General features: G+C 43.7%; 1 protein-coding gene across 1 annotated transcript in view; it reads left to right on the top strand.

Annotated features, from left to right (window-relative positions):
• ALK (ALK receptor tyrosine kinase) overlaps nt 1-26,352 on the top strand; it is a 673,529-nt gene that overhangs the window by 202,059 nt on the left and 445,118 nt on the right. Inside the window, exon 3 of the mRNA XM_032391651.1 lies at nt 8,568-8,732. Within this exon, the coding sequence (XP_032247542.1) occupies nt 8,568-8,732 (165 nt within the window). The remainder of the gene's footprint in view (nt 1-8,567; nt 8,733-26,352) is intronic.

Raw genomic sequence — 26,352 nt, 5'->3', positions numbered from 1 at the left:
CTTGGGAGGTTAAATGATTTGCCTGAAGTCACAGCACAGAGCCAGGGTCTAGATCGCAGCTCTTCTTACTCAAGGTCTAGTGTGACTTCACTTCCAAAGGAATGTTAGATCAGCAGGTCGAAAAGCAAAGACTGAATAAGGAGTTCACAAGGCTAGGTAGAGTCCAAGCTTCCTGCCTTCAGTGCTGGGCACGCACCTGTTCAGTTTCCCTCTGCCATGGCTGACCCCTGGGGCCACATGAAGGGCAGCAGCAACAATGACTGCCAAGTTTAACAATAAACTGTGTGCCACTCACAGCCTTGCTGGGAGCTTGATATGCATACTGCATTTAATCCTCCTCACATTCCCCTAGGGGGCCCCTGCTCTAATCCCCATTTGACAGATGAAAGAATTGAGGCACAGAGGGAGTAAATAATTTGCCCCCAGGCACGCAGCGAGTAAAGTGACAGAGCCAAGCTTTCACCTTGAGCAGCCTGATCCCGTGCAGCATCTAGGCGCTGAAGTATTCCCCAGACAGCCTGGTGCCCCCTGAGGTTTTGATGTCAAAGAGAGCAAGGTAGAAAGATGCCTGTTCCAGTCAGTGTCTCTCTGGGTCCTCCAAGATCCGGAGGTCCAATTCATTCTGAGGCTCCTGGTGGTAAATCCAAGGCACAGCGCGACCAAGGTGGAAAGACATGCATGTATAGTCCTTCCTAGTTAAGAAAGCATGCCCACATTCATTCCCTTATTTGATCACCGCTGCAGGTATTATTATGTTTATCAGCATCATTATTGTGATAAATCTCTCATGTTCATACACAAGGAAACCAAGACTCAGGTGGTTAAATGAATTGTCCGAAAGTATAAGGCTGATGAGACCAGAACTTGGAAATTTCCAAGAATTCTCTAGTGGTCTTCCCCTTTGACTCCTAGGCCCCTGCCTGTCCTCCCTTTGCTCTTATCATAGCTTCTGGCCTATGCACAGACCTACTCTCTGGCAGGGAGCTTCCAGCAACCATCAAAAAGCAGCTTGTTGGGGGTGCCTGGGTAGCTCAGTTGGTTAAGCGTCTGCCTTCGGCTCAGGTCGTGATCCCAGGGTCCTGGGATCGAGCCCCGCATTGGGCTCCCTGCTCAGCAGAGAGCCTGCTTCTCCCTCTCCCTCTGCCTGCCTCTCTGCCTACTTGTACTCTCTCTCTATCTCTCTGTCAAATAAATAAATAAAATCTTTTAAAAAAAAAAAACAGCTTGTTGGCAGGAGAGTACGTCTAGGGTGAGAGAAGCCAGAAAGCCTGACTGGAAGAGATTTGAGCCTTCGAATCATTGGAAGATATTTGAAACCTAGCCATGTATGTTTTTGCTAGCAAGATATTTGAAACCTAGCCATGTATGTTTTTGCTAGCTTATTCCAGAAAAACACAGTCTAAAATTTTGAAAATTTTCCTAATTGTTGAAGGTATTATTTTGTTTTTTTTGTCACTGTTGTTATAGCTGAGAATAGTAATAATAAATATCATACAGTTAGGAACCAGATTTTACTACCAATTTTGCAACCCATCCACTTTCATCTGTACTAGCTCTGGACCTCAGTTTCTTCGTGTCAGATGGTCCCAGAGGTCCCTCATCACCCAGAAGGTCAATGATTGAGAAGTTTGGAGAATGCCTTGAGAAAAGGAGAGGACTCCACCATGTGCCTCAGGATTGGTGGCAGCCAAGGGAGTTCCCTTGAGCTGTGTACAATCCTTAAGGACTGCCAGTATTTTGAGAATGTTGGTTTCTGGAGCTCTACATAATGAGCTGCAGCTTCAAACATGAAGCTCTATTATATGACGTCTAAAGGCCACTTGTAAGAGAATTGTCACATGTACATGATACTTCATGTGGTTCTTTGTTGAATACACAAACCAGGCTCATCAGGACTCCTCCGTCATCTGTCTATGCCATCCTTGAAGCACTCTAGACTCGGCTTAACCGTGCCAGTAAGCCAAGCCTGAGGAAGTGAGGGCTGGTGATTCAGTAAGTCTGACATTGAGCCTGGCCCGAGCCTGGTGCTATCCAGAGAGGATGATACTCGAAAAGGCTTCCACAGCCAGGAGAAGTGCCCTCCACACTGTGCAGGAAGGACCCTTGGACCAGCCACATGACCCTCGGGTAGTCTTTTCCCTTGCCTCGGTGTTGGTCTTTTCACCTGTCCAGTGGGAGAAGCAGTTGACCTCAAATGTCGTTTCAAGTCCTGATAGCTTTTAACTCTGTGAATATCACCTAGCGGTGGACATGCCAACCTTAACATGGGACAACATAAACCAAGGAAATGGTCATCTGCCATCAGGTAAAATGGCTCACATAAATACGATTTCTCATAGTAAACAAGAAACTGTGTTCAGAAAGGGCATGGCGGTGCAAATTCTGAATCAGCTAATGTGTGTTGGGAATTTCTCCATTGCAGGCACCTGCATCACTTCATTGAGTCCTTCTAGCAGTTCTGGGAAGTTAGTCTGATCACTGAGATGGCTGATGCTCAGAGAGAGGGAGAGAGTGCCCTGTACTGCACATCTGGCAGGTGGTGTAACTGGAGTCAAATCTCAGGTCTTGTGCTCTGTCCCTGAGAAACAATCCTGATGATATTAAGGTCACTTAATGAATAAGACCTATGGGCATAGATACATAGGAGAAGATTGTAGGGCTGGGTGGACCGCAGAGATCACCATTCAACAAGTGAGGAATGTTAGGTCCAACATCAAGGCCATCATGCATCCTGGCAGTCAAACAGGAAAATAACCCCCCAAGACAAAATCACAGTCATGTTGCCATATTTTAAACTAGCAGCCAACCTGATGATTTGTTTTTAGATGCAGATTCCATGGCTAAGTATCCAGTTGGGTAAACTCTCTCATGGGCCCCTGATGGCCATAGAAACCTTGCCCATCCCACCCTCAGCTCCCTCAACTGTGACCCCTAGCCCTATCCAAGAAACACAGCCAATATTCCAGAAGATGTTAGGAAACCTAGATGGGAAGTTTGAACCCCAGTCCTTATTGCATGTGTAGCCTTGGCTTCCTGAGTCAACACACCCATGGGGGTTAAGGCTTGGATCTTAGAGATACGAACTCTGACTCAGTCCTCACTCAGGGCATCCCAGTTCCAACTCCTTCAAGGGCAGCTCAGATGCTCTTGGCCCTGCTTGTCTCACCACGGGTCCAGTTCCTGACCTGCCTCACTGCAGGTCTTGACCCTTGCTGGTGTCCGTGGCTCTGAATGAGGGCAGCTATTTCTGCTGCCTTTTTAGTCCACAGTTCCCTGTTTGTGAGATACTGACATCAAAGTCTCAGGGTCTCAGGAAGGAAGCAGGTCAATGAAAGCCCACTCAGTCACTTCATATCTAACTTAGCCGTAACTTCACTGCTCTAAGCCCAGGGTCTTCGTCTGTTAAGTGAGGGTAAGAATCCTGCCTACTTCATAGGGATCAAATAAGATAATGATGTAAGGGGCCTGACAAACTGTGTCTGAGCACAGCAAGCCCTCAGTAAATATTGTAAATTATGAAAATACTTCCCGTGGGCCTTCACGGAGGTCCTCCCCTCAGGGATCCTCTATAAACGCATACCTGGTGCTACCACAGCCAAGAACAGAAGTCGTCTGACCCCAGGCTTATTTCTGCAACACTCATGATAAGAGAAAAAAGGAAAGAAGGGTGAAGTATCATAGGATTGATAAACATGGCGTTCTTCTCTTTTTTATGACTCTGCTCTTCACTCTGCAATGTTTGTTTCTAAACCTCATGGTGGGCTGACACTGAGAGACATCAGCCAGTGGGTTCCTGTGGATCTGCCCCGGGACAGCGGCTCGTAAGGATCCTGGACACCAGCTAGCCTTGGAAAGAAAGTCTAAAGAACTAGAGGCTGCTAGTCCCCTCACTTGAAACTGACTCGAGGTGACCGAGGAAACTAGTGGGAGATCTCTGGGTTTCCAGGGTCAGGGTCAAGGAGGCACAAAAGGCCTTGATCCAAAGGAGTTTTTTGGAGCCTGAGGTGAGTCTGGATCAGTCTACAAAGGAGGACTGTTGGATTTTCTAAGCCTACCCCAGGAAAGACCTGAGTGTCCAAAGGACGTCATGTCTCCCTATCACCTTTATGTGGCGTTGTAGACGGTGCCTGGAACTTTCATGGCATCTCCTTCATGCAGCTCAGCCTGGGAAGACCCCCATCTCTGCTGATTAGCCGAGGTGGCTTCCTTGGCGCCGGCCTTAGCATGACTGCTTGGGTGGTCTCACACATTCCTAGAGGCTAGACGTCCCCCCTCAGACTCAGTGTGGTCATGGCCAACTCCTCTGCAGCCAAGGACATTTGATAAGGGAACTGGGCATCCCTCCGGGCAGGGCCACCACAGGATTTTCTGATCTGTTTCTGTAACCTTCTTCTGAATGGCTGCCTTTTAGAATAGAACAGTGCCTTAAAGCTAACTGTTAATGAATTCAGTTTTTGAAATGTGACTCATACCCTGGAAGGTTTCAGAATATAGGTACAAACTGATAAAAATTCATGAACACACACATACACTTACTCATCCAGGAAGAGTCTTACCTGAGCTTTTCTTCTTAATTCTTTGAGGATCTTGAGGTAAACTGAATCCCCATTGAGTGTGATGCACTTTCGTCTCACTTCATGGGGAATCTGCTTCTGGGGGTGACAACAAACCCCCATTCAGAGGTAGGCAGAGTGAAAATGACTGATGGTCTGTAGGTTTGATTGTATTTGCCCTGTAGAATCACCGACCTTCAGAGCCGGAGGGCAGAATAGAAGATATATTTCTTTCATTTTCTTCAAATGCATAAAACTAGGCATGGAGAGGCAAGTAGACTTGCTGGGGTCTCTCAGCTGCTACGTGCAGGACCAAGCCTGGAACCATCCTCACTGCTCTACCTCCACAGCTCTTGATATCCCTTCTCAGCAGGAAAACTGTTGACAGAAGATTCCATTACCTTAACCTTCTTTCATGATTCAAGTAACTAGAAAGTGAGTAGCAATGATCAGGTTCTGGAAAGTATGTCTTTTTCTCATTGCTGTTTTTCCTCATTGTTTTTCATTGCTCATTCCACTATGTGATCAGCAGGTTCTGGAAAGTACGTCTTTCTCATTGCTGTTTTTCCTCATTGTTTTTCATTGCTCATTCCACTATGTGATCAGCAGGTTCTGGAAAGTATGTCTTTTTCTCATTGCTGTTTTTCAATGGTTAGATTCTCCTGGGTCCTGATAGGTAAAATAAGGTTGAGATCTCTGGATTTTTTTGAAGGTCATGGTCACCTTTGCCAAATAGGCCTGACAGAGAGGAAATCTAGATCTGTTGCCTTAGGGTAGAGGACAAGCTGTTGCAGATATGAAGAGGCTGTAGACTTTGGGTCTAATAATAACTAAAATATAACACTTCACAGGTGTCTCATATATTATTTAATTTACTCAGTTGGCCCCGGATTGAGATTTTGAAACTGTGGAGATGTGATGAAAAATGCCTGGATCTTCATCATTATCCAGCTTTGGGTCACATTCTGGTTCTGCCTTAGGCTGATCCTTTGATCTTTGGGCAAGTAGAGTAAACTTTCTGAGCCTCTATTTTCTCATCTGTAGAGAGAATCCATCATCTACTTTTCAGTGTGTTTCTATAGATTAAATGTAGTGACACAAGAAGAACACCTCGCAGTCTCTGGAGACAGCTGGGACTTAGTGAATGTAATTCCCCACGCCTTCCCTTGGGTGTGGACCTGGCTCTGCTGTTGGATTGCTTAAGGCTGACCCCTTCACTGACACCCTGGATCCCTCTGAGTCCTGTCTGTAAAACAGATTCGGTAGTCCTTATCCTACAAGGCCTGGGTAGAGGACGGTTAAGGAGAAAGATGCAAGAAGCATCCTAGGTCTCCAACTTCAGAACACGCCCTGAGGAACATGATCCTTAACCTGGTGGTTTTACAGATGACGAGTCCCAGGTGTTATTTCTTGAAAGGACTGGGGCTAGTGCAGGAAATTAATTATGGGAAATTAAATTGGAATATAGGAAAGCCCAATTCAGTTTCACCCACAATGAACAGTAATGTTAACTTCCTTTCTATTTAAAACCAAAGAGTGTGGCTTTGACAGCTAAAGGGAGGCTGCCTCAGAGCCAGAGTTTCAAAATGAACCTGTTTGATAATTGCAGCACGTGTCTAGCTTGTGTCACTAGGCAGGGTTTGGTCCAAACACGGCCAGTTCTCCAACTGTTCAGAGTCAAAGATCCCAGGATGGATGATGCTTGATGCTGGGTTTCTGTGGTCTGTTCATCTAATATGCGCCAGACAGTGTCTGACCTTGCATGCCACACCTCTGTCCCAGATAGAGATAGGACGACTTTAATTGGAGGAGAAAAATCAAGATAGAGGATGGGCCATAGACGTGGAAGCTTTGGGAAAGTCACCTTTGTCGGTGTGGAATGGGGACGGCCAATACCTTTCTCTCCAATCTTTTGACTTGATCATTAGCTAATATGGATGGATCCTTTTGACCCTCTTCAGAAGAGCCAAGGTTAGTGGCTACACTTTTCATTATAATTGTTGTGCTACAAAGTACAAAATGCTGGATCAGTTTTCTCCTTGCATTCTGCAATCAAAACCAGGTGGCTGGCAAGTACTTAGTCTTGAAGAGTAAGGCAGCTTACAATTCATGGACACGGCAGCAGCTCAGCCCCCAGGGGAAGGTAGAAAGTCTTCAAAGCTGATAAAATATGTAGGCAGCAAGTGGCACGTCAACTCAAACAGGGCTAGCTCTGCTCATTTCAGCTTGCCATTAGAAAGGCGAATTGTCTGCATTGTGAAAGGGCGAGTGGTATTAACCTTAGGACCAGAAAGATGGCGGCTCGTGGAAAGCAGCGGGTACATAAGCTTCTACAGGCTGAGAAGCAGAAAGATACTTAATAGAAGTGTAATTGAAGGATTCACTCCCCACCACCACCACCTAAACTGAGTTTGGCTAGTGTCAATGGGAATTATTTTACTCCCACTCTGGGGCAGGGCTTAGCTGACTACGTGTGTGACTAAGGGACCACCCAGTGACGACCGGCTGCCTGCACTAGAATTGACCCCACTTCTCTTCTGTCTTCAGAAATTCTAAACAGCAGGCTCATCTTGGAGGTCAAGGTAGCAATAGCCCCAGAAGCAGCTGTTAAAATGCAAAATGATAATTGGGAGTTAACACCGAGTAGCACCACTCCGCAGACTGATTTATCAAATTCGCTATAACCCTTCTGAGAACAAGGACTTAGGAATCTTTAAGAAGTCAAATCAGGAAGGAGCTTTAGAAAATATCTAGTCTAGGTCTCATTTTGTAATTGAGGAACTTGAGGCCCAGAGAGGTTAAGTGTCTTGTTCAAGGGAACCAGCACATCGGTGGCAGAGCTGGAGTTGGAACCCAGGCCTCACTGGGCATTTATTTTCCTGGTCACCTGGTCTAAACCCCTGTTTCGCAGATGAGGGCACCAAGTGCCACATGTGAGAAGAGACTGTCTGAGCCTGGACACCAACCAAAGTCCCCATCTGCTAGTCCAGTGGTCTGTCCTTCATATCACATTCTCCTTTTCTTCACATCCCCATGGCTGAGGGGAAAAAATGAAGTAAAGTGTAGATGAATAACTTGCACTTTGGCACACATTTCACTTACCCATCAGTGAGCTTTGGGCCCCTACAGGATACAAAGCACTTCAGCCACTTTGGGTAATGCACACTGAGGAAGGGGAAGGAGAAGGTGAGGGTATCTTAAAATTAGGGCAAACATGGAATGGTTTGGACACAAGTAGCCCGAGTCAAAGGTCATAAAAAGTCCCAGGGCACAGCCTCCTCCTGCCCCCCCCCTTTACCCAGTGACCTTGCCCGCCCTTGCCCAAGAGACAATAAGCCCGGACTAGCTGTCCTAGCCTTGGCCGTCTTGTGTGGAGGGGGCCGAAGTATAGATGGTTGGCTGGCAGCCAGGGCTGGGAGTAAGGCCTGAGTTCCCTTTGGCCTTCTCTTCTCAGGTAGGGCAGAACCTCGCCAGGATTTTTCCCGAGCATCTACTGTAGGCAGGCTCATGTACCCAGATAGCACATTATCCTACTAGCTCGTACAGCGATCTCTAGAGGTAGGTGTTATCATCCCCAATGTACAGGTGAGGAAATTTGAGGCCACACAGGCTGATTTTCTCAACCCAGACTTAGAGGCAGACCTATCTGGTTGCAAAGCCAGCATCCAGCCATGTGGCCTCAGACCCTCTCATGTCACCAGGCAACATTCCACGATGCAGAGCTTCTCCAAGACCCACCTGTTAGCTCTTTTTTCACCTGCCTTCTCTGAAGATACCTCCCTTAACCTGAATTATACAAGGAACTCCTTTTTTTTTTTTTCCTCCCTCTCTCTCTCGGTACCCTTTTAAGCCATACGGAGCCGAGCCAGCTGTGAACCTGACCGCCAGACACCCCAGATAGAATGAGGGCTGTGGATGAGATAAAGGCCTCCTTCCTGGAGCGGAGGGGTGGTGGGGCTGGAAGGTCTCCTTGGGGAGACAGTTTGCCCTGCTGACCACTGGCTGTCCTTGCAGGTCTGGAGTGCAGCTTTGACTTCCCCTGTGAGCTGGAGTACTCCCCACCCCTTCACGACCTTGGCAACCAGAGCTGGTCCTGGCGCCGCGTCCCTTCTGAGGAGGCCTCCCAGATGGACCTGTTGGATGGGCCCGAGACAGAGCACTCCAAGGAGATGCCCCGAGGTAAGTGTAGGGGCCGCCGCAGAGTGTCCCGGCCGGGCCAGGATGGGGCTTGGATGCCCATTTCTGTTAGCAGGTTTGAGGCTTCCCTGGCTGTGCTCTCACCTGTTTCCTTTGAAACCTGCTTCTAATACCTGTGCCATCCATAGGATTCAAGGATCAAGCCGGCCTTTTACTCTCTCACCAAGAGAAGGAAATAGGATTTTATAACTCTTTTTCACACAGATGTAGGAGAAAGTGCTGATCTGTTTGTCTGTGAGGAATAGAGTTGCCAGGACACCCAGTTAAATTTGAGTTTCCGGTGAACAATGAATGGTTTCTTAGTATATCTCATGCAATCGTTGGGGCATACTTACACTTTAAAAATGGTTCCAATTTCTAATTATATTAAAAAATTCAAATGTAATTGAGGGTCCTCCCTTTTTACTTGCTACATCTGGCATTTCTAATTTGGAAGGTATGGTGTAACTGGGTTAAATGTTAATTTCAAAGCCATTAATGAATATTCGGGTTGTGTTGTAGCTTTGCAAGTTGCTTCCAGTAGTTCTGAGCTATTAATGAACATCCCTTTCTGAATTACTAGGGATGGGAGAAGGTAGGACGGGGTAAGTTGTGGGTACTTGTTAAGTATTTGCTGAGTTTTTAGAGATAGAGGTGGAGACACTAAGCCCTAGTCCTGCCTTCAGGTCTCACTTTGGCAAATCTTAAGAGCTCCACATTCCTTGGACCCAGGAAACTCTACTTATCCAGAATCGACAGCCTATGTTTCTGATTCATAGTAAGAAATAACCACTGGTGCGGTGATGGACTTACAGAACATTCAGAGTCATACTTTCATTTTGCAAAGCCCTTCCACCTACACTGTCTCATTTGATTCCAATGTTGTGAGAGAGGCAGGCCAGATGAGAAGGCGGGGGCTCAGAAAGGGGAAGCGACTTGCTAAAGATCACACAGCTGGTCCATGCTGGTCCAGGTCTGGATGTCCGGTGATGAGTCCTAGACGAGGACACTTTCTACCACATCGTGTTTCTGTCTTTGCAGCTAAAGCTACTGCGAGAGCCTACCCTGGGCCCGGGTCTAAGGGGCAATGATCTCAGGCTCATGCTACTGTGAACCTAATGGGGACAGAGCTCAATTAAGTTCTGGGGGAGTTTGGAAGTGGCACGGAAATAGCTGATGCCCTCAGGCTGCTATAGCAGCCTCAAACCCTGAACTGGGAGACGCTTTTCCTTTCTACACACTCTCCCAGGCTGACCTTTTTTTCTGTTTTTATGACTCTTTTCAAATTGCTTGACCTTGATTTATATTTTAAGCTGCTTTCACCTGGTTACTGATGCATATTGCCCAGGGTAGGGGTCATGGTGCTGTGTAGGTGAGTGGCTCTTAACCCTGTAGTGCATCTGAATCTTCGGAGAACTTATACAAAGTACTGCCTAGACCCCACAGTCTGTGATTCTGATTTGAAGGATCTGAGATGAACCCTGGAAATCTGTATATTTTAAAATTTTATTATAAAATCTAGCATGTGCAACAAAGTAGAACATGTGTGCATGGATTGATGATCACAATGAAATCAACACTGTGCTCTCAGCACCAAGCGTAAGAATTTGAATGTTGTCAGTCCATTTACAGCCTCTTCTGTCACCCTTCTAGAGCCAGAATCTCTCCCTTCCCTCAGAGGTAACCACTATCCTATTTTGCGTTCATTGTTCATTTGCTTTTCCTTATGGCCTACCACTTATGCATGTAGCCCCAAACAATGTATCGATTAGGTTTGTAACCTATTACATAAATGAGATAATGTTGCTGTTTTGTGATTTGTCCATTTTGATGCTCGTAGCCGTGGTTCTTTTGGTTTTCAATCACTGCATGGAAGTACCACAATTTATCTCTTCTACTGTCCTTAGACATTTGGGTTGTTTCTATGGTTTTGCTATTACCAGCAGCACTCCTGTAAGCATTTTTGCACACGCCTCTTGGCACATGTGCGTGCCCAGGAGTTTCCCTAAAGCAGAGAGGAGGAGTGGAATCGCTGGGACATGGGGTGCAGCTTCCATTTCGAAAGATAGTGCCGACCTATTTTCCCAAGTGGTGGTACCAAGTTATACCCCCACTAGTGAGGTGTCAGTATTCCTCCCCAGGACTTTACATCCTCACCTGTCCCTGATATTGTCAGACTTGGTCATTTTTGTCCAGCTGGTGGATGCAATCCAGTATTTCTTCAGAGCTTTAATTTCCATGAGACTCTCTCTCTCCCTCCTTTTTTTTTTTTTTACTGTTTGTAGAAGCTTCTCAGGTGATTCTGAGGCAGAGCTAGGTTCGTTATCCTCTTGATGCAGAACCCCTTTCAGACTTACTCCCATCCACCCATCCCTGGGGATGGCTCTAGAGCCTCCTCCCCAGCCTCTAGAAGTGGTCCTGGCAAGACCTGCACCTTTGGTCCTTGTAGGTTTTTTATTTGATGACTATTGAATTGTGAGCACGTTTCAGTGAGATCAGGAGAGAGGGACAAGTAGCAGTTGTTCTCAGACTTTGTAGGAGTCAGACTCAGTACATTTGAAAGTTGGTGCTTCTAAGTTTTTAAGCAATTTATAGAAGAGCACCAAAAGCACCTGTTTCTCCTCCTTGATCTGCTATCTTGTGATCTCTGGCATCTGCATGATACCCCAAGTACTAGGAGAAAAACAAAAAGAAGAAGAACAGGAAAGAATTAAAAAATAAACACTCATTTCTCAATGTTCCCAAATGTGGAAATGTATCAGTGCCTTTAGTTTTTATAGCTGCATCCCAAGGGCCAGTACCCACACTGAATACAGACCTTTTCCCATTAGTTAAATCAGTTAGGATTGGAATAGTCATATTTTAGTGAGTACTGCCAGCTTCCATCTGTCTGAAAAACACTCTTCCTAGCATGGTAGCATGCATCACTAAGAATGATGATGTGAACAGCCATGACCAAACCACTGCCGATACACCAGTCCACTTCATCAGGTTCTTCAGTGAACAAACACATCCAAACACAACTTGAGAGAATCTCACCACTGTCAGAAACTGGTGTTGATTTTTCCTGGGGTCTAATGGAGGGACCTATACTCATATCAGTCTCAGAAACAAGGGAGTAGCCTCCCAGCCTTCATAGGGACACTTCTAGAATGTCACTGATAGGTGCTCAGAACCTCTAGTAATGGGCCGCTCATTGCTTTTTGCTTCAACTAATTATATCACTATCTGAAGTAGAATTATATCACTATCTCTGAAGTAGAGTTGCTCCTCATGAAGCAAGCTGATGTATTTTAGTGTTTCTTGACTGTCAGGGAAAGCGGTGAAGGTGAAGGGGAGAGAAAATGACATGCCCAATTTGCACTGCACCAGAGCAAGGGCCTACATCTCAGTCCTAATGGCCAACTCTTTGGAATCTCACTTTCTCTGTCATTTTGGCAGAAAGGATGCTGGTGGTGGAGATAAGGAGTGATGGGGTGCCCTTTAGGGTAGTGTAGTCAATAGGGATTTCTTAAAGCTCAACATTTATTGGTTGGATGGTATTTAGACTCCACTGCAGTATTTCTTGTCAGGGGATATAGAAAGACCAGAAAAAGGCAGTGAGATAATACCAATCATAGATAATGAACTGTAAGAGTATAAATTCTGAATGATTTTAATTTATAGCCCCTGTAACTGAGAATAATAAGGAAGATACAATTCAGAGCAGCAAGATAATAAAAAGTGATGATCTTGATGGAACACAATATTATAAATTAATAAAATCTTGAGGAATCATCAGGTTGAGGCATTCTATGACTTTTTAAGAAGTGCCAGGGGCATGTTTGACATCTACTACTTCCGGTCGGTCTTTTGGTATGTAGTCACGTTTTTCTTTTCCAGCAAGACAAGATCTTAGTCTCCAGCATGAACCCTAGCTTTCAAATGGAAAACAGATTAGCAGCTTCACCCCCAACCCCCTCCACAACCCCCCAGTCATATGCATACCCAGGAAGAATGGGAGGAGAGTCAGCTGGGAGAGGCTGACCCCCTTCCTGTATCAGCTCAGCTCTCTTCCAGAGAACTGATTCTCAAATCTTCGTTTGGTTCAGTTTTTGTCTTTCTCTAACCGACTTATTTGGCTTAGCATTATACTCTCTAGCCATATGATTTTACTCATATGTGGAATTTAAGAAAAAAAGAGAGAGAGAGAGAGAAACCAAGAAACAGACTCTTAACTATAGAGAACAAACTGATGGTTACTAGAGGGGAGGTGGGTGGGGCGACGGGTGAAACAGGTGATGCGGGTGAAGGAGGACACTTGCTGTGATGAGCATGGGGTCTGATGTGGCAGTGCTGAATCACTATATAGTACACCTGAAACTAATGGAACGCTGTATGTTAACTATACTGGCACAAAAAAAAAAAAAAAAGAAGAAGAAGAAGAAGAAGAAGGCTTGGTTTTCAAAAGGCTGAGAAGCACTGTCCTAGAGTTCTGGAATGGCTAATGATGTGGCTACAGATGACAAGGGTACTGTAATGCCAAAGTGGGGTCCATTCAGCCTTTCGGTCCACTTCTGTTGTACCCTTGTGCATTAGTTTTTTGTAGCTGCTATAACAAATAAACACACACTGGGTGGCTTAAAATAACATAAATTGATCTTATCCCAGGTCCAGAAGCTAGCATTCTGAAATCAAGGTGTGATCAGGGTTGGTACATTCTGGAGACTCTGTAGGACTATACATCCCATGCCTGGTGGCCTCGCTTCTGCTGGCTGCTGGTATCTCAGTGCTCCTTTGCTTGTAGATGCATCAGTCCAATCCCTGGCTTCAACTCCACATGGCATTCTCCTTGAGTCTCAGATCTGTCTCCTATAGGGACACATGTCACTGGATTTGGGGCCCACCTTAAATGCAGCATGATCTCAAGATCCTTAATTACATTTGCAAAGACCTTGTTTCCAAATAAGATCACTTTCACAAGCACCAGGGATTAGGACTTGGACGTATCTTTTGGGGACCGGATTCAACCTACTACACATTGATTTTTCTTCCCGTGTGTGTGGATTGGCCTGTGGATCCTGTGTGTCTCTCCCTGTGTACTTGTGGGTTCTTAGATCCTTCTGGAAATCAGGTTAGGTGATTTTAGAGGAGCCCAGATTAATGCCAGCATTTCTCCTCTTCCTTTAATTCCTTCCCCTGCCTCAAGGGTTTGCAACATCCTTAAAAGAGTCTCTGAACAGTTCGCAGATTGACTGCATCCCTGGAGTAGCGGGAACCTGGAAACTGGGCCACATTTTGAGCTGCAGGTGTAAACTTGATGGGCACTCCGTCTCGGGATACATCGCCCTTTGTACCTGCAGTCACTGGGGGCTGCAGCTGGTGGACTGAGCTGGCTGTAAGTCTCCTGCTCTGCCATTAACCCTTTGTCGTGTTGACAGGCAACTGGAGTGATGAAAGTCTGCCTAGCACTTCCTCCTTCACCCAGTGAAACTCATCGTTAGCCACCCATTTCTGCTCGGGCTTTATTGGCTGACCAAGCGGGACCTCATAGATTAGCCTTTTTGGTGGTGGATACCTACACATGAGTGGGTTTACGGCTCTTTCCGAGAGCAAGGTCCATAGGTGAGGACAGGGCAGAGATGACAGGATAGGCTGTCAGTGAGATCGAGTTGGGAGGAGCTGTGGGGCTGGGACATCATTGACAGCACACCCTGGAAGCACCCTCTGGTCTCCGGCCTGCGGCCTGCGCTGTTGCAGAGGTGAGATGTGCTAATGCATGCTTAAGGTCAGCTGCTTCCTGCCCACAGGGTTTAGTGGTCACCTTTAAGGTGATGTGGTTCATGGCAGAGTCAGTAATTGCTCACCTCCCTTTGTATAAGCAGCCTTTAGCGAAGACCTCTGGTTTTCGGGTGTTGATGCTGAGAGGGTGGTTAGGAGAGAAAGGCAAACTGGGACAGAAGAAAAATACAGTGGGAATGACAGATGCACATGCACACACACGCACACACATCCTCTGGGACAGAACGATCTTTTTTTCTTTTCATTTGGTTCAAACGGGATGATCAAACGGGGACTGTTGATGCCAAGTGTTCTTGGGCTCCAGCCCCTGAGAGCTCCCTTCCTATGCTGCTTGCTCCACTATGAAGTTACTGTTTTAAGGCAATGATCTCTAAACTTTATTTTATGCCTCATCAGTAAAATATTCCTGAGCATGAACCCCTACTATGTATATAGTCAATATATGCAACATACTCAAGCTAGATAGGTCTAGCTCTTGTGGTCTCTCTGCCTCTTAAGTTTCAAAGACCATTTAGTCTCTTTTCTCAGACTCTACATGGTTTAGAGAAGAAGGAAATCACTTTCTGGGTTGAGTCCTACTAACAGTACACACTCAACCCTCAAGAATCAGAAGATACCTTTCTCTATGGACCAACTGACAGACTTAAGGAACAGGGTCACAACCAAATTTTTCCTACTGGTTTATCTGAAAAGCTGTCTTGGTGGTGTTTATGATGGTGAAAAACTAGAAATCACTTAAATACTCAAACAATAAGGAATTGGTTAAATAAAATATAGTACACCTAAATATTATGCTGCCATTCCATTGATGCTATGTAAAAATGTTTAATAAGATGGGAAAGTATTCAAGGCCCATTAAAACCAGGTTAAACAACTTGTTTGATATATCTTATTCCGTAAAAGAGAAACAAAGTTATGTATATAAGGAGAAAAGCCTATATATACCAACATAGTGTAGAAGTTATTTCTAGATGACTGAATTATCAGTGATTTATATTTTTTTCTGTGTGCTTTGGTATTTTTCCAAACTTGAGTCCATGAACATACTTTGCTTTTATAATAAGATAAAACATACTATTATGTTTTTAATACAAAAATTCTCATTTGAGGCTATGTTCTATTGAATTATTTTAGATTTTTTGGGGGGGGCGGGTAAGAAAAAAAAGGATGTTAACTATTTTCTGCCACAACAACCACCAAAAAAGCCAGCCCTGCTGACTATGGTGGGATAGACAAGTAGATGGACAAGCAGGTTGCTTTTCTGCCTGCTTGGGGGGCGTACATTCTCATTGGCCCCAAAATCCAGAGCACCCCCTCATCACCACCCTCGCTTGACTTGTCCTTGAAGGGTGGGCAAGGGTAACTGTGGGAACCAAATGCGCATCAGGTTCAAGAATGTACCCAGCGACCAAGTGCAGTATTATAAGCAGGAGTGGCATGCTCTATTTCAATTGAATTTTTGCAGAAGGTTTCTGGATGGTCCTGCCTTTCATTTGAGCCAACTTCTCATCATAGTAAGGTTGCTGGGGGGATTGGTAGCCTCTTATCCCTGCCCCTTTTCTGGAACTCATCATGAGAGGCCACGTGAGCTCTCTGGTGCTGCTTGCAGAAATGTGTCCCTCATCTCCTGGGCAATGAAGTCACTGGGCCTTGAATCCTGACCCTTGAGCAAACCCTTCAACAAGCTGTGACTTGTGAGTCTTTCATTCTAATGAGATCCCGGTGCCAAGCTGGCAGCACTTGAATTCCAGAGGGACTTGCCTTAATGAGCCAGAATACTTGCAGGGGGTCTGTGAAGTCCTCTCTGTCAAGACAGGCCTCTCCCATGGTATTACCTCTGCCTTCTAAGAGAAGCCTTCACTGGGAAGGAATGGATTATGGTTGTCTGGTGAAGATTCTGCCCCTCCTTACCTAAGCTTCATAACCCTGCCCACAGGGCATGTGGAGTAAGAAAGAAGGACAGGCGTTGGAGGGAGAAGGGCTCTCCATCCCAAATCTGCTATAAAGGATGTCCCTTTATCTCTAGGCCCTAATCTGTAAGGTAAAGGTCTTGGACTGAACTGTCACTAAGGTTCTTCTTGCTCTGATATGAGACTGAGGGTAAGCATACCCACTGCAGATGATGGCCATACACCTGGTACAAATCTGTGAGCCACAGATACCCCACCAGCCACAGGAGATATACCCATCCCCCCAAATTTAGCCATGGCTTCTGGAAGCTCTACAGGTCCGTGGCTCAAGTCATTCTTTGGACCAGGGCATCAAGATGGGAGCATTGATTCTAGAAACTTGTGTGGCACCATGGAGGGAAGAAAGAGAGGCTCCTGTATCCATTAGCATAGATGAATTTGTCAGGTTAGCTCCTTGAGGCTGGTGATCCTGAGGCATATTCACAGCATTGGAGAACTTAGGGCTAGTATGACAGATAAAATTATGACCACCAAAAGAAGTCCTAATTCCGGAACCTGTGAATATGTTACCTTAGAGGGCAAAAGGGACTTTGCAGATGAGATTATTCTGGATTATATGTGTGGGCCTAATGGAATCACAGGGGTCTTTATATTTGAAAAAGGGAGGCAAGAGGGCCAGAATCAGAGCAGATGTGATGATGGAAGCAGAGGCCAGAGAGAGACAGAGATTTGAAGATCACTATGTGCTAATGTGTATCAATTTTTCAATTTTATTAATTTTTTGAATCATGTATTTCTTCATTTCTTAAGCCAACAATTGGTAAGCCCCTACTGAATGCAGGGTCCTGCAGATTAAAATCTAAATCGGGGGGACGTCTCAAATCAAGGGGGGCAGAAGTCTATGTAAGAAGGCAGCGCAGCCGTGACTGGCACTGAAGGTGGAGGAAGAGGCTAAGAGAGACGGAACGCAAGCAGCTTCTAGAAGCCGGAAAAAGCAAGAAACTGCATCATCCTCCCTTGAATCTCACCTAGAAGGAAGGCAGCTCACCAAACCCATGTTAGACTTCTGACCTCCAGAACTGTAGGATAATAAATGTGTATTATCTCAAGCCACTAAGTTTCTGGTAATTTGTTACAGCAGCAATAAGAAACTAACCTAGCTGGTCTTAACCAAGTTCGGAGGAAAAGTGATGGTCTTGGGGTACGATTCTAGGAAGGGCAGGGCTCAGAGGACTGACTGGGCCTTAGAGACACACTTCCTTCTGGTTACTGTAGAAGTTGTGTGATGAGTTATTGCCGGGAGGGCAGGCTGTAAGCTGCCCCGCTCCACTGGGAACAGAGCAGACATTTCTGTGCACCGAAAACAGAACAGAAATAGCAGTAGCAGGAGCTGAGGCTGGAAGTGGCAGCTAAAAGTGGCAGAAGTTCTACAAGCCCGGCTCCTGTGAGTAAGAAGGACTGAAGCCCCCCGAGGCAGGAGCCTGGAGAGGCTCGGTTTTTCGAAACGGAGGGAGCGGGGGTGAGGCTAGCTCGCCCATGGCAGGAAGCTGTGATGTTTCCCAGGACACTGTTTGGAACGATCCTGTATGCGGTGGCTGGAGGAGGCAGTGAAGCCCCCGCTGCAGGGCCCGTGGTGAGCTGCCGACAGCTCAGGGACTGGCCCTTGGCTCTGTCCCAGATGCAGTTGGCAAGAGCTACAGTCTGCAAAGTGCTTTTGCATCCATGATCCCACTGATGCTCACAACATGGCGAGATGGATATTGTTAGTGTGACTAAACATAGAGGTTGGTAAACTGAGGCTAAATAGTGAGCTTCAAAGAGAGGAGACTAGGTCTTTCTCATTCACTATGAGGTCCCAAGAGCCTGGCCCAGGGCCCAGGATAAAATAGACATTCATTAAGTATTTCCTGACCCACAAATGGAAGCTTAGAGAAATGAAGTAAATTGCTCAAGTCTACAAAGCTGGCATGTGGCAGGGCCAGATCTTGAATTCCGGTTTTTGAATGTTAAATCTCATGTCCTTTCCATTGTACCAAACTGCTCCTAAAACACAGTGTTTCCCAGGGCCTACTCCTATGTGGGACTCACTCTCATTAAAAGTCTGGTGGTACGTTCAGCTGGTGGCATTGACCACATGCCAGTGATGCCGGGGAGGTGCGTTCAGTTCGATAACGCAACCAGGTCACGTCTGCTGTGGGGTCTGATAAAAGGCAGCGTCTTCAGAAGGGTCTTGGGAAGCCCTGCCTCTCCTCTGTCTTCTTTGCAGACGGCCAGAGAGCTGCCTGAGACAGGCACAGCGCGAAGCTTGCTGTCCAGGCTACATGGTGATGCAATTAGTGTGAGAAGGTAGAATCAGGTTACTGCAACCAGTGCTGCCCTTTAGAAATGGAAGGAGCACTGTGCTGGGAGTCAGGAGTGACAGGTCTGCCCTTGACTAACATGTGAGCTCAGGCCTCCATTTTTCAACTGGTAAATTGAGTGGGTGGGACTAGATAATCTCTAAGAGTATGGGAACCTGTCTTTCTGACTTCCTTATTTCCTCTTATTAAGAACCTTTTATTAGTGGAGTTTTTAGCCTCACTGATTTCTATATATCAAATGGTTCAGATAAGACACATCTTAAAGAAATATGGGCTCTGCTTCAGAAAAGTCGAGCCGCTCTGAATTTATGCTTGAAAAGAATTGAAGGAAAGCCAGGACCTTGCAAAGAGGAATAAAATAAAATTCTCTTGAATGGGGATAACTACAGTGTAATTCTACTTAGAGTGGAAAGATAATCTTTACTCATTCAAGATGGAGAAAGACTGGTTCAATGTAAGTTGAAGAGAGATCTGGAGGTCATTATACCTCTGTGGCCGCGTTTCCTGACTTGTTATAAAAATCAATGGATATAATGCATGAGAGACCACTCTGTAAACAGGAAAATGGCATGGTAAAGTAACATATAGCCCAGTCTGATAGTAGTTATCCCAGCCACGCAGCCTGAAATAAAGGTTTCTGCTCTGTCTTGACTTAAGAATCTTGATCCTAAAAGACAGGAGGCTTATTCATCCCAGGTATCCAACTACAGCATCTCTAGGGGTATTTTTAAACTCAGGGCTTTTGGGCCATGAAAACAAATTTGCTGTGAATGACTGAGCCCTCTCCAGTGATGGTAACCATGCACATTTGCAAATGGAATTGCAGAATGCATGGGGGTTCAGATTTCAATGTCCAATTCTCCCCACTAAAGGATTATTAAGATGGATTATTAAGATGGATTATTAAGAATCTTTAAGGCTCCAGATTTAAAGCATTATGATCTATTTTGATTCTCTCCACTTCTTGCTTTAGGATTCTTAGTGCTAATTGCTAGTCATGCTTGATCAAAACACTCTTGTTGGGTACCAGGTCTTTCTTAGTTGATTTTCATGGAAGCTGTTATTATTTAGAAATATGCTTGATGCCAGGTTTATTTTGTTAATGAAACTGGTTGCAGACATGCACAGTGTGGCAGCTCCCTATGTCTCTGTTAGGGAGTGCCCTGACCTGCAGTTGTATTCTCTTTGGCAACTGTCTTCTCTCTGACGTGATCAGCGTTCTCTATACTAGAAGCAATGGAAAAGGCATTTGAGATATTATGCTGGCAGTAAGGAATGATTTATTCCTTATAAATGAAATGAGTGGTCAAAAATGAGAGTGCCTCAAATGGGACTGGTCTTCTTATAAAGTAGATAGACATTAAATTCACTTCTGCAACAATGGCATAAGATGCTCCTAAAAAGGAATGAGTATTAAAAAATACTCTCATCTTCAATATTGCCTAGGTTACACAAATACAAAGTATCATTAAGATATCAGTCATTGCTCTTACCTATAGGAAACAAACTGAGGGTTGCTGAAGGGGTGATGGGTGGGGGGTGGGGGGGGAGGGGGTAACTGGGTGATGGTCATTAAGGAGGGCACTTGATGTAATGAGCACTGGATGTTATATGCAACTGAGGAGTCACTAAATTCTACCCCTGAAAATAATAATAATAATAATAATAATAAAAATAACAGCAAAAACAACAAAAAGATATCATTCATTGGATTATATACTCCCCCTCTCCTAAGAATTCTTTTTTCTTCATTTATTAACATGATGTGTTTATACCCAAAAGATATCCATTCCATAGCCATGTGTACTCGGGGAGCTGAGTGTGAGAGAGCTCAGTGCAATTGCTGCTATCCCTCCCATGTCCAAGCTCTTAACACAGATTATACCCTATTTAGAGTCTAACTATAAGTTAGATCAAGAACATTGAGAATTTTTTTTTTTAAAAGGGCAATCCAAATAATTAATGCTTTCAAAATGAGGATTTTGGAGAAGGTCAGAGTCTCAATTCTTTTGACTTGGCAACTCTCCAGAGGTCACTCACAATTGTCCAGCTCTCACACGAATGCTTCATTTCTTTCTCTTATTTTTTGTCTCTTGCTTTCCCCTTTCTCTCCTATCCCTGTGTCTTCTATTCCTCTTCTGTTCTCACCCTCTCTTTCTTCTCAAAAGCTAAATGCACCCTTCCTATCATCTACAACTCTGGAAGCAGAATAGGCAGGATCAGCAGGCTTGGCTGGCACATGGACCAGAAGCAGTCTTCACCTACCAATAAAGACAGATCCAGACATGTTGGCCTTTTGCATGACACACATGTAAGGACAAATTTGAGAAGCATTGCTTGCTAGAGAAACAAGAAAGTTAGACAAATTCTTGAGGTCCTCTGCTCCATGAGGAAATAAATAAAATAAAAGCCCCATATACTAGAAAAATAAGCTGAGTCCATTGGCTTCTTTATCCCTGGGGTGAAAGGCAAGACAAGAAATCAGTGTCCTTCATAAGGAAACTAGATGCCTAGATGGAGTGAAAGAAGGATCCTGAAGGAGTCCTGGGTCTTTCAGAGGGATTCAGAAATTGAGTTTCTGCAAGAAATCTAATTAGCAGTACTCTTCCCAACATCCCCACTAGCAGCAGCAGCAGTCCACAACTTATTTTTAATTCATGCTTCCATAAATGCATGAGTAAAGTCACTGAGCCCATTTAATCTGAAAAGGGGAATGAAAAAAATAATGTGAAAATAAAGGAGAAACAACCAAAGGACATGAGATTGATAAGGAGCTTTTGTGTGAGAATTATTTATTGGGCCAGCTCAAGATAAAGGACTTGGCCTTCACTTAGAAGGTCTAGAATTGAGGGAAGGAAAGGCAACAGGAATCAATTTTCAGGGACCAGCTAGACTATATGGCATTTCTGGGTGAATTAGAAAAAAACTTGCCTTCTCTGGGTGAAGGAATTAGGAAAAGATGCCTCCTCTGGATAGATGCAGTGAGTGGTAGAACTCATAGCTTGAGAAGAGAACATGAGCTGAATTTCAGCCCCACTTGTCCACTCACTCAACACATTTGTGCAGGGTACAAATCACCCAACTGTGTATAATGACCCTGTTAATGCTTATCAAGGGCTTACTTTATACCAAGCACTTATCATGCATTGCCTTACATGATTCTCACAATAACCCCATAAAATAGTTTCAGAAACATGAATGACCATGTTTCAGACTAATAAAATTAGACTCAAAGAAGCAAGGTAAAGCAGGACTTCCAGTCATGGCCAAGTGAAGAGACTGGCAAATTCTTTCCCCAAAAAGCAACTATAAAGATGGACAAAATTGACAAAAACAACCATTTGGATGCTCTGAAAAATTGACCAAATGAATATAACAATCTGAGAAGCATTTGTGCTTAAGAAACTGATGAACTTCTGTCTTCTCAGCAGAGTGTGGTTGCAGATAAGACCCAGGTAACAGGGGCGCCTGGGTGGCTCAGTCGTTAAGCGTCTGCCTTCGGCTCAGGCCATGGTCCCAGGATCCTGGGATCGAGCCCCGCATCTGGCTCTCCCTGCTCGGCGGGAAGCCTGCTTCTCCCTCTCCTACTCCCCCTGCTTGTGTTTCCTCTCTCACTGTGTCTCTCTCTGTCAAATAAATAAATAAAATCTTTAAAAAAAAAAAAAAAGACCCAGGTAACAACAGTGGGCATCTGTGGCATTCTGACCTGGTGCTTCTACTGTCTACCCAACTCTGTCTACATAGAAGTCCTCAAAAGCAGGGCACACCATGAAGATCAACAACTTCTATGCTGCAGTGGAAGGTGGCTCACTCGATTTGGAGCAGTATTGTAGGTGAAAGTGATAATCTGTGATGCAGCTAGCCTGAAGCTCAATCATGGTCAGGGCAGGTGTGTTCATGATTGAGACTATGTGTATTCCCAACAGGGATGGGAAAAGGTCCAAGCTAGCCACAGCCTTCTAGCTAACCCTGAGACTGTACATACATGCAGAAGACACATCAGCGTCCTGAGCATTGAATGCATTCCCTTACCCACACACAGACCTATTGGCAAAAAGACAGAAGTACTGGTTCAAGGTGTTTGAGCACATCCTCTGTCCGAATATTTGCAGACCACTAAGCTATACACGGATGAAGCTTAGGAAGCCAGGCTTAAAATTAAAAGCAAGAACACACAGCTAATGAATCATTGAACACTAATAAAAAAATAATGATGTACTATATGTTGGCTAATTGAATTTAAATAAATAAAAAAAAGAAAAAGGAGAAAAGCAATAACTTTAAAACAGTGACAACAACAACAGCAGCAACAACAAAACTGAACAGAGACATCAGCAGTCACACATTGTGGGGAAGACAGATTTCCCAGACATAGCTCAGCCAAGATATTAAACAAAAAAACTGACTTAAGAAAAACAAAACAGCAACAATAGAAGAACCAACAAAAATCTTCAGGGGAGAAAATTAAAATCCAAAGTTGCCAGCTAACCTGCCTTACTATAAATATTAAAGTAAGTCCTTCAGGCCGAAATGAAATCAAAACAGGAGATAACTTGTATCCATAGGAAGAAATGAAGAACAGTAGAAATAGTTAAGTATGTGGGTTAATATAAAATAGTCAGTAAATATGTTTTCTCTTATTTCTTTTGTTAGCATTTCTGAAAGACATAATATTATATAAATGTACAATTATAAAGCCATATTTTTGAGTTGACACAAATAGAGGTGCAATATATATGATAATAGCACAAAGGGTAGAAAATGGGATGGAGCTGTATTGGAGCAAAGTTTCTATATTTTATTGGAATTAGGTTAATATTAATCTGAAGATTGTGATAAATTCAGATGCATATAACATAGAGCAACCACTAAGAAAATGACTCCAAAAATGTAAAAAAAATTAACAGAAATTTTTAAATGATACACTGAAACATGCAGTCAGGAAGGAATAAAGGAACCAAAAAACAGGAGACATATAAAAAACAAATATCAAAAGACAAATATAAATCCAACCAAATCACTAGTTATATTAAATGTACATAGTCCAAGCATTCAATCAAAAGACAGAGATCATCAGACAAATAAAAAACAAGATCTAGGCGCCTGGGTGGCTCAGTCGTTAAGTGTCTGCCTTCAGCTCAGGTCATGATCCCAGGGTCCTGGGATCGAGCCCCGCATCGGGCTCCCTGCTCCGCAGGAAGCCTGCTTCTCCCTCTCCCACTCACCCTGCTTGTGTTCCCTCTCTCACTGTGGCTCTCTCTGTCAAATAAATAAATAAAATCTTAAAAAAAAAAAAAAACAAGATCTAACAGTATGCTCTTTCTAAGATATACATCTTAGATTCAAACACACAAATAGGTTAAAAGCAAAAGGATAGAAAAAGAGATACCATGCAAACAGTAACCGTAAGAGAATAGCTATATTAATATCAGACAAATGGACATTAAGACAAGAACTATTACTAAGGAAAAGAGGGACATTTTATAATAATAAAAGAGTCAATTTATCAGAAATATATAACAATTATAAATATATATGCATCTAACAGTAGAGCTTCAAAACACATGAAAGCAAAACTGTCACAACTGAAAGAAAAACAGGTAATTTAATAATTATAGTTGGAGATTTCAATAACCACTCCCAATAATGAGTAGAACGATTAAACAGAAAAGGATATGGAAGACTTGAACAGTACTATGAACCAACCTAATTCACAGATATATGACATTCTACCCAAAGACTATAGAATACACATTCCTTTCAAGTGCATAGAGAACTTTCTTTAAGAAGACTATCTGCTAGGCCATAGAACAAGTCTCTGTCAACTTACAAGGATTGAAATCCATACAAAATATGTTCTCTGACCACAATGGAATACCTTAGAAGCCGACAACAGAAAGAAATCTGGGGAATCCACAAATATTTTGAAATAAAATAATACAGGTGTAAAAAAAATCACAAGGAAAATTAGAAAATGGTTTAACCATGGGGCGCCTGGGTGGCTCACTCAGTTAAGCATCTGACTCTTGATTTTAGCTCAGGTCTTGAGCTCAGGGTTGTGAGTTCAAGCCCCATGTGGGCATGGAGCCTACTTAAAAAAAAGAAGAAAAGAGAGGGAGGAAGGAAGGAAGGAAGGAAGGAAGGAAGGAAGGAAGGAAGGAAGGAAGGAAGGAAGGAAAGAAAAAGAAAGGGAGGAAAAGGAGAGGAGAGAAGGAAGGATATAGCTTAATCAAACAAAAATTAAAATGAAACATGTTAAGGGTGCCTGGGTGGCTTAGTTGTTAAGCGTCTGCCTTCAGCTCAGGTCATGATCCCAGGGTCCTGGGATAGAGCCCCGCATCCGGCTCCCTGCTTGGCGGGAAGCCTGCTTCTCCCTCTCCCACTCTCCCTGCTTGTGTTCCCTCTCTTGCTGTGTCTCTCTCTGTCAAATAAATAAATAAAATCTTTAAAAATAAATGAAACATGTTAAAATTAATGGGATAAAACAAAACAAAACAAAATGCTTAGAGAGAAATGTATAGCTTTAAATGCCCGTAGTAGAAAAGAAGGAAAGTCTCAAATTCATAACCTAAGCTTCCATTTTAAGAAACTTAAAAAAAAAAGAAAAAGGAAAGAAAACCCAAAGCCTGCAAAAGAAAAGAAATAAAGATTAGAGCAGAAATCAATGAAACAGAAAACAATAGTGAGAATCAATGAAACCAAAAGTTGGTTCTTGGAAAAGATCCACAAAATTGACAAACCTTTAACTAGATGAACAAAGGGGGAAAAAGAGAGTAGACACAACCAAAATCAGGAGTGAAAAAGGGAATGTCACTACTGACCCCAAAGAAATTAAATGATTATGAGGAAATATTATAGATATGTTTTTGCCAATAAATTAGACAACTTAGATGAAATGGACAAATTCTTAGAAAGATACAAATTACCAGAACTAATTCTAGAAGAATTAGAAGAATTTGAACAGACCTATAACAAGCAAATAAGTTGAATTTGTAATTAAAAATCTTCCCACAAAGAAAAGCTCAAACCCAGATGTCTTCACTGGTGAATTCTATCAAATATTTAAAGAACAAATAATACTAATTCCTCATATACTCTTTAAGACAATAGAGGAATGTACACCCTAACTCATTCTGTGAGGCCACTCACTTTTCCCTGAAACTAAAGCCAGAATAAGACATCACAAGGAAAGAAAGCCATTTACCAATATCCCTCATGAACATAGATACAGAAGTCCATAACAAAACATTAACAAACAAAATTCAGCAACAAATGAAAAGGATGACGCTGTGATCAACTGGAATTTATCCAGGAATGCAAAGTTAGCTTAACATCCACAAAGCAATCAGTAAGAATAATACTACTACACCATATTAATAGGATAAAGGACATAAATCATATGATGACCTCAGTAGACACAGAAAAGGCATTTGACAAAATCCAACATCCATTCATGATAAAATCTCTCTACAAACAAGGAAAAAAGGGTATTTCCTAAACCTGATAAACAGTATCTGTGGAAAAATCCATACCTAACAACATATGTGATAAAAGACTGAAAGCTTTCCCCCC

Source organism: Phoca vitulina, unplaced genomic scaffold (assembly GCF_004348235.1).
Source record: "Phoca vitulina isolate PV1807 unplaced genomic scaffold, GSC_HSeal_1.0 scaffold63, whole genome shotgun sequence".
NCBI lineage: Eukaryota > Metazoa > Chordata > Mammalia > Carnivora > Phocidae > Phoca > Phoca vitulina.
Note: the sequence above shows the minus strand (reverse complement) of the source record. Positions and strands in the feature narration are given on the sequence as shown.